The sequence below is a fragment of the Oncorhynchus masou genome, chromosome 3 (assembly GCF_036934945.1).
Source record: "Oncorhynchus masou masou isolate Uvic2021 chromosome 3, UVic_Omas_1.1, whole genome shotgun sequence".
NCBI lineage: Eukaryota > Metazoa > Chordata > Actinopteri > Salmoniformes > Salmonidae > Oncorhynchus > Oncorhynchus masou.
In genome coordinates, this window is record NC_088214.1 from 46,182,776 (window position 1) to 46,196,127 (window position 13,352).

The 13,352-nt window shown below is 41.0% G+C and overlaps 1 protein-coding gene across 3 annotated transcripts in view; it reads right to left on the reverse strand.

The window, feature by feature from the left end:
• Positions 1–6,245: 6,245 nt before the first annotated feature.
• Positions 6,246–13,352, reverse strand: part of efr3a (EFR3 homolog A (S. cerevisiae)) — a 235,686-nt gene continuing 228,579 nt past the window's right edge. For all 3 annotated transcript variants that reach the window (XM_064942642.1, XM_064942651.1, XM_064942632.1), the window contains 2 exons: positions 10,666–10,715; positions 6,246–10,348 (listed from right to left, as the gene is read on the reverse strand). In XM_064942642.1, the coding sequence (XP_064798714.1) occupies positions 10,243–10,348; positions 10,666–10,715 (156 nt within the window). In that variant the 3' untranslated portion in view covers positions 6,246–10,242. The remainder of the gene's footprint in view (positions 10,349–10,665; positions 10,716–13,352) is intronic.

The window sequence follows — 13,352 nt, forward strand, 5'->3', positions numbered from 1 at the left end:
GCTACAGAACACAATGACATTCTAGATGATTCCGTGCTTCCAACATTATTTGGGGAAGGCCCTTTCCTGTTTCAGCATGACAATGCCCCCGTGCACGAAGCAAGGTCCATACAGAAATGGTTTGTCGAGATCGGTGTGGAAGAACTTGACTGGCCTGCACAGAGCCCTGACCTCAACCCCATCGTACAGCTTCGGGATGAATTGGAAGTCCCCACAGCAATGTTCCAACAACCAAGAAGAGTGTAGGCTGTTACAGCAGCAAAGGGGGGACCAACTCAATATTAATGCCCATGATTTTGGAATGAGATGTGAGACGAGCAGGTTTCCACATACTTTTGGTCATGTAGTGTAAGTTCTAAATATGTTTTATGGGTAGTGCATCAATGTAGGATGGCAACAAAAGAATGCTCAGTGATTTTAATGGGTTTTCACCATTCTCTCCCCGTCTGTCACCCAGTCTCTCCCCATCCTCCGCTCTGTCTCCGTCTCTCTCCTCGTCTTTTGCTCTCACTCTCTTGGTCTCTGTCTCCCTCTCTGTAGAATACAGTCACTCCTTCAGTAAGGCAGTGACAGGTGAGCCAGCCGGGAGGTGCCTGCTCTGGGCCAGATGCTGCACTGTCTGACTGACTGCTGTCCACATGAGTTTGAGATGTATGGCTGCTACTGAGGCCAGGAGGACAACCACTGAACCAGCTCGACAGGTCAGTCATGTGACATGAGGTCATAAGTCAAATAGCAACCAATCAAAACTGGTTTTGTAACTGAAAGCGGAGGTTAAAATCAGATTGACACGTCCATAAAATGGAAAATATTAGGTATTCCTCCCATCTCTTCCATCACTTTCTTTGACCCTCCCTCCCTCCCTCTTTCGTCCTCTCTATTTCTCTCTCACTCCCACTCCCTCTCTTTTCATCTGTCTCTATGTGTCTCTCTTTTTCTCTCAGGTGTTGTTTCTTCCACTGGTGCTGTGTGGAACAGATCAGGACCATGATGTTGGGTGCTAACCTGAAATATACCTCTTCCTATATTAGAACCTACTGATTATGTTACATGTATAATACATGTATATGTTAGGGGTCAGTGAAGGGTGCATAGTGTTAGGATCTAAATGAATCAAGTCGAAACTCACGGACGACTAGTAAAGCTCAAACCAAGTTTATTCACCCAAAGGGTCTGACAGCTGAACAGACAAAAACATGTTTCCACCAGCACCAGTATTTATACTCCAATTTGGGTGAAGTCTCCTCCTTCCCTCTAAACATTCCATCTCTGTTGCTAGGCAGGAAGTTAATAAACCAGGTAATAAACTGTTCCTTCTCCCTTAATGTGACCTGGGCCCCATTACTCACTAATCCACAGCTCTCCACCCTTATAAGTGACTGCAAACATGTGATTGCTTACCTTTACTCAGCACATTCCAAACTTAATGGCCTCAACCATATATATTCCTCCTACAGATACCCATTAACTTCGGATGTAGAAACCTGACTATGTCACTCCTCATTTCCATAGGACACCTGATGATTAACACTATTCCAAGTTTAGGAGTCAGAACACATCAATAGGAACTTTGTATTTGGAAGTACAAAAAGTGTCTGTTCAAACGTGTTAATTTTGAATATGAATATTTCTAAGCAAGGAGGTGAAGAGCAACAGTCTAGTCTCAGTTCCTGATAAAACAGGCCAGTGACACTAGGACCCGGAGGGACGTGGAACTCAACTCGAGATAAAGCCAACAGTTGAAGAGAGAAGAAACCTCAGGGGTCCACCCTGACGACCCTTTAACGACAGTCACTCCCACACCCATGAAGGTTCTAGACTTAAGCTGGGCCATGACAATACCAGTAAGAGGAGCAGACTCAGTTTGTGCCTAGCAACAGAGACAGATTGTTTATCTTAGACATACAAGGAGGGGACTCTGCCTAGTCGGAAGGTATAAATACATGCTTGTGTGACTTGAATGTTGTGTTTGCAGCTGAAGCATCCAGTAGGTTGAATAAAATTGTTCTGAGCCTTTTCTAGTCGTCCGTTTGAGTTCATACTCGTTTTGTTCAGAACCTAACAATGGGTTGCAGGCGAGAGAGAAAGCTTAATGCCCACATCACATGAAATTGAGATATTAATGTAGGCATGGTTTGACTAACGGGAGGGCTAAGGCACCCACATAACACATCAGGACCCTCCCATTAAAATACAAAGAACGATGTATTTTTATTCATTTATTTTTCCACCTCTGGCATCCCCAAGAGTCAATGGGTGGAAGTTAGTATATAATATATTATAGTATTTTAGGTCTACTGTAAGTGTGAGCATGTTCTCCAAATGGCAAGGTAATTTGTGTGAGGAAAGATGGTATAATAAAAGTGAGATTGTAGTAAAGCGAGAACTAACGATGAAGCAATTCACGTGAAGAAGTTGAAAGTAAGACTATTGTCTCTCCGGTATTCAATAAAAGACTGAATAAAAATAAACCGACATGTTAGGATTTGGCAATTTGAGAAAAGCGTGGTAGTTAAAAGTTAGACCATTGTCAAGACTGGTAATTCAAGAAAGTGATATGTTTTATTTCTTTTCGTTCTTTAATTACTCATGAGGTTATGTTGAGGTTAGTGAATCGAAACGAGCGTGCGTAGTACACGGGCGTGTACTACATCACATATGTGCAGATATGGGCACTATGTCATTGCTCTCACGGGCGTGTACTACATCACATATGTGCAGATATGGGCACCATGTCATTGCTCTCACGGGCGTGTACTACATCACATATGTGCAGATATGGGCACCATGTCATTGCTCTCGCACCCTGCTGTGCGCATCTTACTCGCCGTCACTCAAATGGCGAGGGGCTGAAGCTCATTGGATAACTCGAATTGCTAGATGCTGGTCCCAGTGGGGGAAAATGTAGGGAAAATGGCACGGCACAGCTTTTAGAAAAACATTAGCTTTTAAACTAGGGAGGTAAATCAGTAATTCTGTTCATAGATCATGTATGTATGAACTACACATTGACACATACCCCCCAAAAGCAATAGGTTAAAGAGTACTTAGTAGTAGCCAAAGTTATGGAGTATGTCTTTAAAGTGTTGAAAGACAGAAACAAAACACACCATACTCATAGATTTTATAGAAACATTTTATTTTGATCTTGTATATTTATCTTCTAATAATCTCTATGCACAATACTTCACTATTGAATAGAAGCTGTCGTCATAGTGATTAAATGAACAATGTGTAGTTTGAAATGAGCCAAGCTTTATTATTTGCAGTTCAGTGGTTTTTAATTATATTGCAACGGTCATGAATTTAAATTAACATGCTTTAATTGTGAAAGCTTACCAGCCTCCATGTAAGTCTTTCTAATTTTATCAAAGTATTTTTATCTTGGATTTATTTTTTAAATCATCACTGTATATGTCTAATAAATCACTGTTTATTTTTGAAAAAAACAAACACAATAATTTTTCATATATTTCACTGAGCCTCCTTTTGCCATTGAAATGCCCACACGATCAGGCTGAGCGTGTTCATGTATTTATTTAGCCCTGACTGCCAGATAGGATCGTCCAGACTCTAGTCTAGAGCCTACGCCGCTTACCCCTTCAAAGTAGAAGGATACATATGCAAATAAACGATGACTGGTCATTGGTCAGAATAATCAGATTGTGATGTCATGCTGTCTGCCGAAAACTCCATCCCACCAGAACAGGCTGAAAATCCAGGTGTTTCTCTCTCTCCAAAAAGCTCTTACACTAAAAGGGCATTATCATCATTTTCACAATTTGTTATTTTGACCTCATAGTGTAGAAATATAATGAAAGAAAACAGGGAAATCTCATTTTTGACTACAGTGCCCCTTTAGCATTGACATCAGGCCATTGTATCTCTAAAACAGGCACAAAATACTTAGTTTTGTATCACAACCATAAGAGAATCTATGGCCTTAATTCCGTATCAATGTGGTCACTATCTGTTTCACAAATCAATTTAAAATGATGCATTGAGTTGTTCTGATCTGCAAGAAAATAGAACCCGCCACAAGTAGCCAAGAAATGTGAAACTGGGAAACTTACCCATCATGCATTGTTGCAATAATAATGACAAATACCATAAATCCAACAATAACTATATCAACCATAGTACCAGGTATATAATTATAAAAGTGCAAACAATGTCAATATTCATATGTTAAAGAAGCAGCGCAGTTAAAACGTTTCTGATGATATTTCCACGAGGTCGAAATAACACAGAATTGTGAGTGGAAATTATGATAATTGCCCTTTTTGTGTGAGAACGATTTGAAATAAAAAGCCTGTAATTTCAGCCTGCTCAGGTGGGATGTCATTTTGGCCCGCCACAAACCGCCATCTGGTGATCTGATATATTTGCAAATATTTACATATTCCCTACTAGTTTTGGTGCTGGCCCCACCCAGAAGCAAGAGAGTACAACAGTATGGCTGTATTCCATCCGAACAATCATGTCAACTGTCAGAAGTTCAGTTGAACCTCCTGCACAGCACACTTTGCATCGGACAACATTGCAAACCAGGCTAGGATTTTGCAGCAGCTCCAGTAAGCATCACATGGATCTTGACATCGGCAACAGCAGCAAACATTCATTGAGATGATTTGGGATGGGTTGGAGTGCAGAGTGAAGGAAAAGCAGCCAACAAGTGCTCAGCATATGTGGGAACTCCTTCAAGACTGTTGGAAAGGCATTCCTGGTGAAGCTGGTTGATTCCATATGTGTTATTTCATAGTGTTGATGTCTTCACTATTATTCGACAATGAAGAACATAGTACAAATAAATTATGTGTATAATGTGCTAAAGAGTCATCGCTGAGGAAGGCCTGCAGGATGAGGAGGACCATGAGATCATGTACTTTTTGGAGGAAGATACTTTTGATGAGGAGCTACTTGGTGAAGACCAGGACGACACACACACACACAATGGGCAAGACAAAATATTTAAGTGCCTTTGAATGGGGTATGGTAGTAGGTGTCAGGCGCACCGGTTTGAGTGTCAAGAACTGCACCGCTGCTGGGTTTTTCACACTCAACAGTTTTACCTTGTGTATCAAGAATGGTCCAGCACCTAAATGTCATCCAACTTGACAACTGTGGGAAGCATTGGGAGTCAACATGGGCCAGTATCCCTGTGGAACGCTTTCGACACATTGTAGAGACCATGTCCCGTCGAATTGAGGCTGTTCTGAGGGCAAAAGGGGGTGCAACTCAATATTAGGAAGGTGTGCCAGCAAGCATTTGGTCTCCCTTGACAAAAAACTTTTTATTTTATTTTTTATTTTAAATTGCCAATTAGTGTTGAGTTGAGCTCAACTGTGGGTAGTCCTGCACATCAACCCAAGGGAGGCCAGTTTGGATTTGGCTTCACACCAATCAAATCACATCAAAAGAAAAACATAATTGTCAGACAAAAGTGTCTGTTTCTGGTCTGCTTGTTGTCCTGCAGTAGGCTAGTTAGCTAAATTGGCCCTTTCCTAAGCAGAGATGGAGATGAGGATTTGGACTTGTGGTTCTGACTTAATTCTCCGTACTGGCCATTGATTATACCGGCGATTCTGATCTAACCATAAATTAATATACTGTGCTACTTGCCTGAGACGATTGAAGTTTAATACGTAGGCTAGATGTAGTCTAGTAGGCTCACGTTAACTAGCTAGCTAACTTAGCTGGTTCATTGTTGCCCATGCCAGGAAGTTCAGCAAGCAAGCACTTTAGCTAGGTAGCCTACGACAACAAAAACTAACATTGTGCACTACTGTATGACAGAGTCATAGACCGTTTTTCTAACATGAAAGAGCAGGATGGAATTGGCGTTCATCTAGTCTACAACTAGTCAACATGTTTTTTTAAACTTGTGATCGCGCACACACACACGGTAACTCTCTGTGGTTCTAAATCAGTAATTGTTTAGTAAACTGTGAGAAACATTAACTTGCTGGACCATGCTGTAGGTCATGTAATTGTTTTTAACATGTACTATTTGCTTTGTGGACTTCACCAGACAGATGTTTGCCTCCGGTTTTGTGATTAAACAAACGTATGTGTGGTTGAATGTATCTGTTGTGTCGGTCTTATTGTATATCATGTGGCATATGAAATGGGTTACAGAGCAATTATCACAACATAGGTTGTAATCATTTTGTTTCCGAACGCCCACACAATCTGACTGAGCATTTCAGTGGCCCAAGGAGTCTCAGAGAAATAAACAATATATATACAACAACAACCAAAACACTTATTTATTACACAAAGTGATGTTAAATTAAAAACACAGCATGATGCTTAATTGTAGCCATTGCTGACCAGTCGCTCAAATGATTGTTAATTGTTATACTGTTCATTTCAGTCTATAATCACTATTCTCTATCTCGTTACTGTAATAACTAGAGAAAATGGACTCAATATCCCTGCAGCCTCTTCACCACAGCGAAGCCTTTTGTCAAACCAGGTCTTCAGACCCCCCTGTGGTTGCTGGTTTTCATGCAAACTCATCTGCTTATCCACACAAGACTTAAATCGAGCTGCTTATTGAATATTGACTTGTATCTGGCATTAACCTAACTTTTGTCAGGATTTTGTCCTTTAGGAAAGATTTTGTGGATATGTTGGAAGGAAAACCAGCACACATGGGGGCGTCTCAAAACACCAAGAATACATCAGACTTCAAAAATGCTGGTTTAGCCAAAACAGTGGTCTCCCATTGCACCGTTTCAAGTTAAGAGGAGTGCTGATTTTGAACAATAAACAGAAGAACTCCCAACCCATTTTCTATCAGGCAACATGCCACTCGTATGATGAATATCTATAAAAAAACATACCATATTAGACTATTGACAAATTCAGCATAAAGAAAGTAAATGATAGCCTAGTCCCAGACCTGTTTGTGCTCTTGAGTACTCCATTGCAGTCATTGTCAAGCCAATGAGTGACAGGGAATTTGGAATGATAGCAAAAAACAGACTGGCACTCGATCTCAGTCAATGATGCTGTATGGTCTACATTCCTCATGTCATAACTCCCATAGGTTATACATACACACTTGATATTTCATAATGAATCTCTCGATAAACTCGTAGTAATATATGCTATCTGAAGTGACACCACAGTTCAAGATAAGACATTACGTGTTGCAAAAGAAAAACAATCCTATAACCATACAGAGGAGAACATATTGCACTTCGCCATGAATGAGATTACACATTTCTGATACGACTTCAGATTATATGCATCAATAGGGGCATTTCTACATATTAGGTCAAAATGAGCAAAAGGTCTCAGACAAAAATAAAAATGTTCCATTCGACAATGGATATGGATGAACATTATTGTCTTCTGCTGCTCTTGGGTGAGGTTCCCGAAAGTTTCTTAGCTAAGGCAGCAATCTCGACAACCCAGTCGCGATTGAAAAACAATTGGAAAAATCTATGTTTGAGGGCCAATCATCTGTGCCAAATGTGTTATTTATCCGTTTCACAAGTGTCTTAGGTCTGAGTCATAAAGCACCACGTTATATATATATATATATATATAATCCAAGAGGCTACATCCCAAAAGGTAATTTTCCGCCACCAGCCAATTAAAATGGATGAAGCTAGTGTCCACGAATCACCTTAGTGATTCCCATTTACAATCATACACCGTACCGCCCGCCGTCTTTCCTCACTATACTAACCAATTTTGATCCACTAGTCTCGCAAGCTGGACTCAAGTCTCTCAGTGGCTCAGGTTACCTGGGACTGAAAGCCTGACTCAACCCTTAACACGAAACCACCTTGAACATACAAAACCACCCACAGCAACGTTCTGCAGTATCCTGCTACAGAAGGCACAACAGGATGCCATCACAGAGAACCTTTTGATAACCAACATCACTTTAGCCTCTCTATTCTTCAATTTGAGCCCACGCTATTAACCATCTCAACATCACCCATATCGCTGAAGCCTCTTTTCAAATAGCCTCATAATCATTATTAGAGTGTCTTGTTTGGGAGGACTGTAGACCCCCTCCCTGACACTAACCTCTGTAGGACTGAACTACGCCCATCCCTTCGTCGAATGGTCCTTTGCTTAGATGGGTCCTTCCAAAATAATCTGTTATAATCCGACAACCGCAAATCGAGGACCTTTTTTCCTCGACTAATGCAGCGTTTTACACAGCATGTCTGCATCATACCAAGCACTAGAAACAGGAGAGACACCCGCACCAAGCCAGGATGTAACAATAGTAAGATAACAACCTGGGTTATTAAACAGCCCAGTGGCGAGCCCCAAACAGCACACAGACAGATATTTGGTTCCCTCAGAAACAAAATGTTGAGTGACATCGTTATTAAGACGTTAGAGGGAGGGAGGGGATGGATGGGGGCCGTGGCAAATGGATTCTTTGGTAAAGATGAAAGCATTTTGGTATTCTAGATGGCCAACAGAGTTATGACAGATCTTGTCCTGCCAGGTAAGTTGGAAAATGATATTGGTGAACCCTCAATTATATTTTCCCACATACTCTAAATAACAATCAATACAAATAACAATCAGGACAAATCATCGTGACACATATCCACAGGAAGCTGCAAGCTATGAAACCCATGTGAACAATACCAATTATACTGCACACAAACATCTGGCCTATAGCAATAAGCATAACATTGTATATACTGTATCTAGATTTATTTGATGCATTGTGATATCAAACCAATACGTCATGTCAAATTGCAGGTTCCTCAAATTACTGGAAAGAGAAATGACAGAGATTTGAAATGTGATAATCAATAATGAAAAATCTCTAAAATGTTCATGTAAAATGCCTTACAAGAAAATAGATGGAACTATCCAAAGTCCATTGCGTTAGAATATTTGTATTGTGCTCAGCGTCGGTGAGAGGATTGAGAAGAAAAAGACGACTTAATAGGCCTTCACATGAATCTTGTCAAGAGGGTGTAATAAAAATAACTACATGTTTTTGTACCATATTGTGAAAGAGCGATGAAAAAGGTGGTGAAGTGCGAGCGTTAGCTGGTCCACAATACCATTCCTCAGTACAGGTCCTGAAGGGCATGACTCCAGTAGGTTTTGAACAGTGGTGACTGGATTCCTATGGAAGGAACCAAAAGCCAAGACCATAACATAACAGGGGGGGGGGTTACTAGCCTGGTCTCATATCCAACATTTTTGAAACACTGCCATAATGGACCTGCAATAAAGAACCCCGCTCAATCCACCAAGATGTCTATTCCAGAATAGAATTTCCACATTTCCAAGACTCTCAATGTTCTACCTGAAATTCACCTTGTCCACACAGATTAACATATATGAATTGGTTTTCAATAAATTGGGACATAAAAAAAAAAGTATTAGCTTTCTGCAGCTTATCTGTCTGAAAAAGCCAATAAAATAAGCTATTTTTCAGGCTGGCTGCTAAAATGACTTTTCTCTAATATGCACAGAAATGCACAATGGTAAAAGGTAAACAACTGGAGACACATTTTGTGAGCCCGGTTATAATTAACACGGCAGCACTATGTTGCTAGCAAAATAGTTTTTTTAAACGATTGCTAACCAGCTGTAAACTATTTTAGCTGGCTAGGTAAGCCTCTTGGCTAACTGTGAGGCAAAACAATTAACTTATTTACTGTTAATTAGCCACTACAAATCTCTTCGCTAGCAAGAGCGATGGTATCTTTGAAACGACAATGTGCCTCCAGTAATGTTCACTTTTCGATGTTCTATGACATCTCCACTTTCCAAGTGTATAAGCCAACACACCACAGCTAATTGATTAGACCTTAAATACGAATGTGCGTGTGCGCGCACGTTCACGTGTGTGTAGACTGTGCGTGTGACTGGAAACTACAGTCATCTCATCTGGTAATAGACACGTTAGTCTGAGGAGGGGCAGGAACAATGTGCAGTGTTAAGAAATAGGGAACACAGTATTCGGGCTTAGTGGTACAGTACCACAGCTAGTCTCTGCTGTAGCTGACATATCTGGTATAGGGCTAAGGAGTTAGGGGGTAGGGTTGAGGGTATAGGGTTTTAGTGGTTCTATCCTGCCACAAGGGGTTAGGAAATGGGTTAGGGTTGAGGCTAAAATGTGTTAGTGGTTAGGGTAAGGGCTATGTGGTTGTCTTTGCTCCAGTAGACACACAGGTCTGGGTATGGTTAGTGGTCAGGGTTAGGGTTGAGGATACAAGGCGTTAGTGGCTGGTCTTTGATCTAGTAGACACACAGGTCGGGGAACTTCATCTCGTAGACAGGGACAGACTGGTGTTGAGGGTGGCCCGCAGAGATAGACACCACCCCAGAGGGGCTGGGAGGGGGCCTGGGGAAAGAGTGAGAGAAAACCAGGGGGTAGAAAAGAGAGAGAGGGAAGGGAGAGGGACAAAATGGAGGAATAAGAAAAAAGGGAGCAGAAAGGAGGGAAGGTTATAGTTCTTACAAACACAATTCAACACCACAGTTTCTATAGTCTGAGAAGAACAGACCAGATGGACAGAAAGCAGTTAGGTAAACCTTCAGGGCAGTCTCGGAAGTGATTGGACAACACATTTATACATTTAATAATTCAATACAAGGTCTCCCTTTTAAAAGATTCCTCTGACGTTAAAGGGACTTCTCTTGACCTCAATAGTCACTTACCGGATAGTGAGCTCGAAGATTTGTGCCAGTCTGTCATGTAACATATTGGCCTGTTGATAAAGAGTGACCACAGTGAAGATGGAGTTCAATATTATTAGCATATATTCATCAAAAAGGAGTCTCTATACAATTCAATCAGATGTGATGTCAGTGTTTCAATTAGCAATGCTTTCAGTCTGTGATAAACTTAATTGAACCTGTGTAGCTCACAAAGTCACTATACACTGTAGGTTTGTGTGTGTGTGTGCGTCTGGTTTTTTATTTTACCTTTAGGCAAGTCAGTTAAGAACAAATTCTTATTTTCAATGACGGCCTAGGAACACTGGGATAACTGCCTGTTCAGGGGCAGAACGACAGATTTTGACCTTGTCAGCTCGGGGATTTGAACTTGCAACCTTTCGGTTACTAGTCCAACGCTCTAACCACTAGGCTACCCTGCCGCCCACGTACGTACGTGCGTGCGTGCGTGCGTGCGTGCGTGCTTTTCATGGATTTTTCTGCCATATAAATCCGTGTTTTTTGGGCTGCCTAAAGGCATCTACATATATTATGACGACATTTAAGTTGTTGTTAGTTTTTTGTCAGCTGTTCGAACACACAAAATTGTTTCTCGAAGCCAAAGTCGGTGGCCGAAGTCTATGCCCCCTCATCAGCGACTGGTCAACAGTAGAGATTATTCAATTAAGTGCCTGTTGTCATTCAACGAGAGACGACTCTCCCTCAGGCAAAACATTTTTTCTTGTTGTGAATATTAAAACATCCGAAAAAAATAAGAAACCTGCACACTGCTCCTGATTGTATCACTGTTCTTTAATAAGCTTTATGTATCGACCTCAAGGCCTTCATCAGAGCGTTTTTAATGAGCACCCTGCCGTGGCCCCATCCACATCTGTTCCATGCATCAACTGGGGTTGGAGTCGAGGGAAAACACAGACAGAGGCATCCACTGAGCGAATACCCTACAGACAGCGACTCCAGCTACCATCGCACACATACTGTTTTTTTGTGTGCACAAAAGCAGCACAACAAATGACAGAAAATAAACAATGTAGGAGAGGCAAGTGGTCGAAGAGGAGACCAGGAACACAGGCCGTGGACACGGAGCTACAGCAGGACGTATCTTCCACCCCGACCTTGTCACAACACAACTGATTGGCTCAAACGCATGAAGAAAAATATTTCATCACCCCCATTCCTTTTCCCACGCAACTTCATTTAAGCATGTAGAGTGAGTTTCCTGCAAATTGTATCGTTTATATTCCTTTTCTTCGGTATTATCGTTACGGATAATCCTGAATGAATTGTGAATAATGATGAGAGAGAAAGTTTGACGCACAAAATACAGCACAAATACAGTATTATACCTCCCCAAAAATGCTAACCTCCTGTTATTGTAATGGTGAGAGGTTAGCATGTATGATATTTTTGCGTCTGTAACTTTCACACTCGTCATTATTCACGATTAATTCACGATTATCCCTAATCATGGTATATTAATGAAGAAGTATTTAGAAACATATATTCTTATTTACAATATGGGAACAAATTCTTAACTTTAACAACTTTAATACACATACAGTTGAAGTCGGAAGTTTACATACACTTAGGTTGGAGTCATTAAAACTCGTTTTTCAACCACTCCACAAATTTCGGCTAACAAACTATAGTTTTGGCAAGTCAGTTAGGACATCTACTTTGTGCATGACACAAGTCATTTTTCCAACAATTGTTTACAGACAGATTATTTCACTTATAATTCACTGTATCACAATTCCAGTGGGTCAGAAGTTTACATACACTAAGTTGACTGTGCCTTTAAACAGCTTGGAAAATTCCAGAAAATGATGTCATGGCTTTAGAAGCTTCTGATAGGCTAATTGACATCATTTGAGTCAATTGGAGGTGTACCTGTGGATATATTTTAAGGCCTACCTTCAAACTCAGTGCCTATTTGCTTGACATGGGAAAATCAAAAGAAATCAGCCAAGACCTCAGAAAAAAAATTGTAGACCTCCACAAGTCAGGTTCATCCATGGGAGCAATTTCCAAATGCCTGAAGGTAACACGCTCATCTGTACTAACAAGAATACGCAAGTATAAACACCATGGGACCACGCAGCCGTCATACCGCTCAGGAAGGAGATGCGTCCTCTCCCCTAGAGATGAACGTACTTTGGTGTGAAAAGTCACACCGCTCAGGAAGGAGATGCATCCTCTCCCCTAGAGATGAACGTACTTTGGTGTGAAAAGTGCAACTCAATCCCAGAACAACAGTAAAAGCAAAGGACTTTGTGAAGATGTTGAAAGTAACAGGTACAAAAGTATCTATATCCACATTAAAATGAGTCCTATAATCGACATGTTTTTTTATATATATTTTTTTACCTTTATTTAACTAGGCAAGTCAGTTAAGAATTAATTCTTATTTTCAATGACGGCCTAGGAACAGTGGGTTAACTGCCTGTTCAGGGGCAGAACGACAGATTTGTACCTCTTCAGCTCGGGGGTTTGAACTTGTCCAACGCTCTTAACCACTAGGCTACCCTGCCGTCCCATAACCTGAAAGGCTGCTCAGCAAGGAAGAAGCCACTGCTCCAAAACCGCCATAAAAAAGACAGACTATGGTTTGCAACTGCATATAGGGACAAAGATCGTAGTTTTTGGAGAAATGTCCTCTGGTCTGATGA